At 42.4% G+C, this 1,912-nt stretch overlaps 1 protein-coding gene across 1 annotated transcript in view; it reads right to left on the minus strand.

Annotated features, from left to right (window-relative positions):
- The window catches only part of LOC107690276 (receptor-type tyrosine-protein phosphatase N2-like), a 24,846-nt gene extending 23,213 nt beyond the window's left edge, over positions 1 to 1,633 (minus strand). Inside the window, exon 1 of the mRNA XM_016488565.1 lies at positions 1,558 to 1,633. Coding sequence (XP_016344051.1) covers positions 1,558 to 1,633 — 76 coding nt within the window. The remainder of the gene's footprint in view (positions 1 to 1,557) is intronic.
- Between the last annotated feature and the right edge of the window lie 279 nt (positions 1,634 to 1,912).

The raw sequence follows: 1,912 nt of genomic DNA on the forward strand, positions 1-1,912 counted from the left end.
ATATACACATCAATAAGGCAAGCTCAGCACAGAGGGGTGATCTGACTGCTTACGTTTGCTTTTTGTGATAAGTATTAATCATAATAATAAGCATAATAAAATCTGTCATAATATTCACAATAATTTATACAATAAAACACATTCTTGCTGACAGGAATAAAGTCAAAACAGTTTGAGGTTCGACCATCTGCATACCATAAGCTCAGCTCAGTGACACTGCAGTAGACAAAACCACAACCTTCAATTAATATCAGACTACACACAAGACATTTTATATAACTCTGAGATACAGATGATTGAGGAAGCACAGCTGGATTGTAGTGGGTGAGCGGTGACCAGGTGTTTTTGAAAAAGGAGTGAACATGTGACATGTGAGTGCTACAGAAAGGCCAAACAAGATTCAGAGTTATGGCAGCATTAGATATCCAGGATCATGTGACACTGTAGCTAGCTGTCCATCCATGTTTGAGCACTGACAGCCAGTGCTGTGATGGTGGAAGCTGAACCACACCAGAGAACATATAACACGTATATGTGACCCTGGACAACAAAACCAGTCATAAGGGTCAATTTTTCAAAATTTGGATTTATACATCATCATCTGAAAGCTGAATAAATAAGCTTTCCATTGATGTATGGTTTGTTAGGATAGGACAATATTAATGTCCTCATATGAGGTCACAGGGTCTCAGGAGGATAATTCACCTTTGAAAGTCTTGGAACTCCTGTTTTACGCTCTGAGTCCTAGCTGATCTTTTGACTGACTATTATGCCAGTTTATAATGTACATCCATTCAGCCATTCATGTGGTCTACAGCAATCAATTCAATGTGAAATAAACATGCTGCAACCTGTTGCCATGGTTGCAGTTGCTAATGACTGACAGCCAGTATGACCTTTTTCTGGGCTTGGTTTATGAATCACACACAGACCCCGTATAAACTCTATTATTGTGGCTCATGCTGTGAGCAGGGGCCAGCTGTAATCTGTGATGCTTCATTTCCTGTGCTGCTGCTGCACTGACTGCAGACACAGGCCCTCCTGAACACACAAACCATCTGATGTTTAGACTAATAACATGATTAAACAATATAAATAGGCTAATACTATGCATTCGTCAAGATAACAGGCCGCGTATCTATTATCGTTTCTCAAGCTCCGGACCCAGTCATGTAATGACCGAAAGACCAGTGTATGAAGTCCTACAGCTCTACAGCCTCACATTACATGACTTCAAATCATTGAATGTAGAAAATAAAGCTATTTTAGAGAATGGAGCGACTGTTGGATTAGCCCGTGTTGTATTTTTGCGGAAATGAAGCTTGATTGTTATATTCCCTTCCCTGTCGCTTTCTTTATTGGCTCAGTAAGGAAGATCCGCGCATCCTCTCATCAGATTACACACAAACTCTGTCTACAAAACAGTCATGAACCATCGGAAACTACTCGGAGGGGAGACACTGAGTTCTTATCAGCGCGCTTTTAATAGGGACTATATTGACATGGCGCGTGCGTAATCTCGCCCTTTCCCTTCAGAAACGCTACTAAAACACTTACCGAATTTTCGATCTGCCGCGAGGGCGAGACTGGCCCGAAGCGCGAGGATTGTGAGAAAAAGGTGAAACGATTCCATCCTTCCGATCACGCGTCCATCTCATCTGCTCGTTATTAATCCATTCCAACAGTGTATTTCCTTCTTTCCGCGAGGTCTTAGTTGATGGAGGATAGATGGAGACGGTATGGAGATAGAGGGAGAAACGGGAAAGAGAGTGAAAAAAAGAGAGGAGACGTCAAGCTTACGCAAAACCTGCCAGCGCTCACCGCAGTCCGCGCGCCGCTAGAATCAGCACTGAACAGCAACCCGCCTCTGACTCTGAAATATTAATATATATAGGTAGTTGCCCAGGTAACA

Source organism: Sinocyclocheilus anshuiensis, unplaced genomic scaffold, assembly GCF_001515605.1.
Source record: "Sinocyclocheilus anshuiensis isolate Anshui unplaced genomic scaffold, SAMN03320099.WGS_v1.1 scaffold785, whole genome shotgun sequence".
NCBI classification, from domain to species: Eukaryota; Metazoa; Chordata; class Actinopteri; order Cypriniformes; family Cyprinidae; genus Sinocyclocheilus; species Sinocyclocheilus anshuiensis.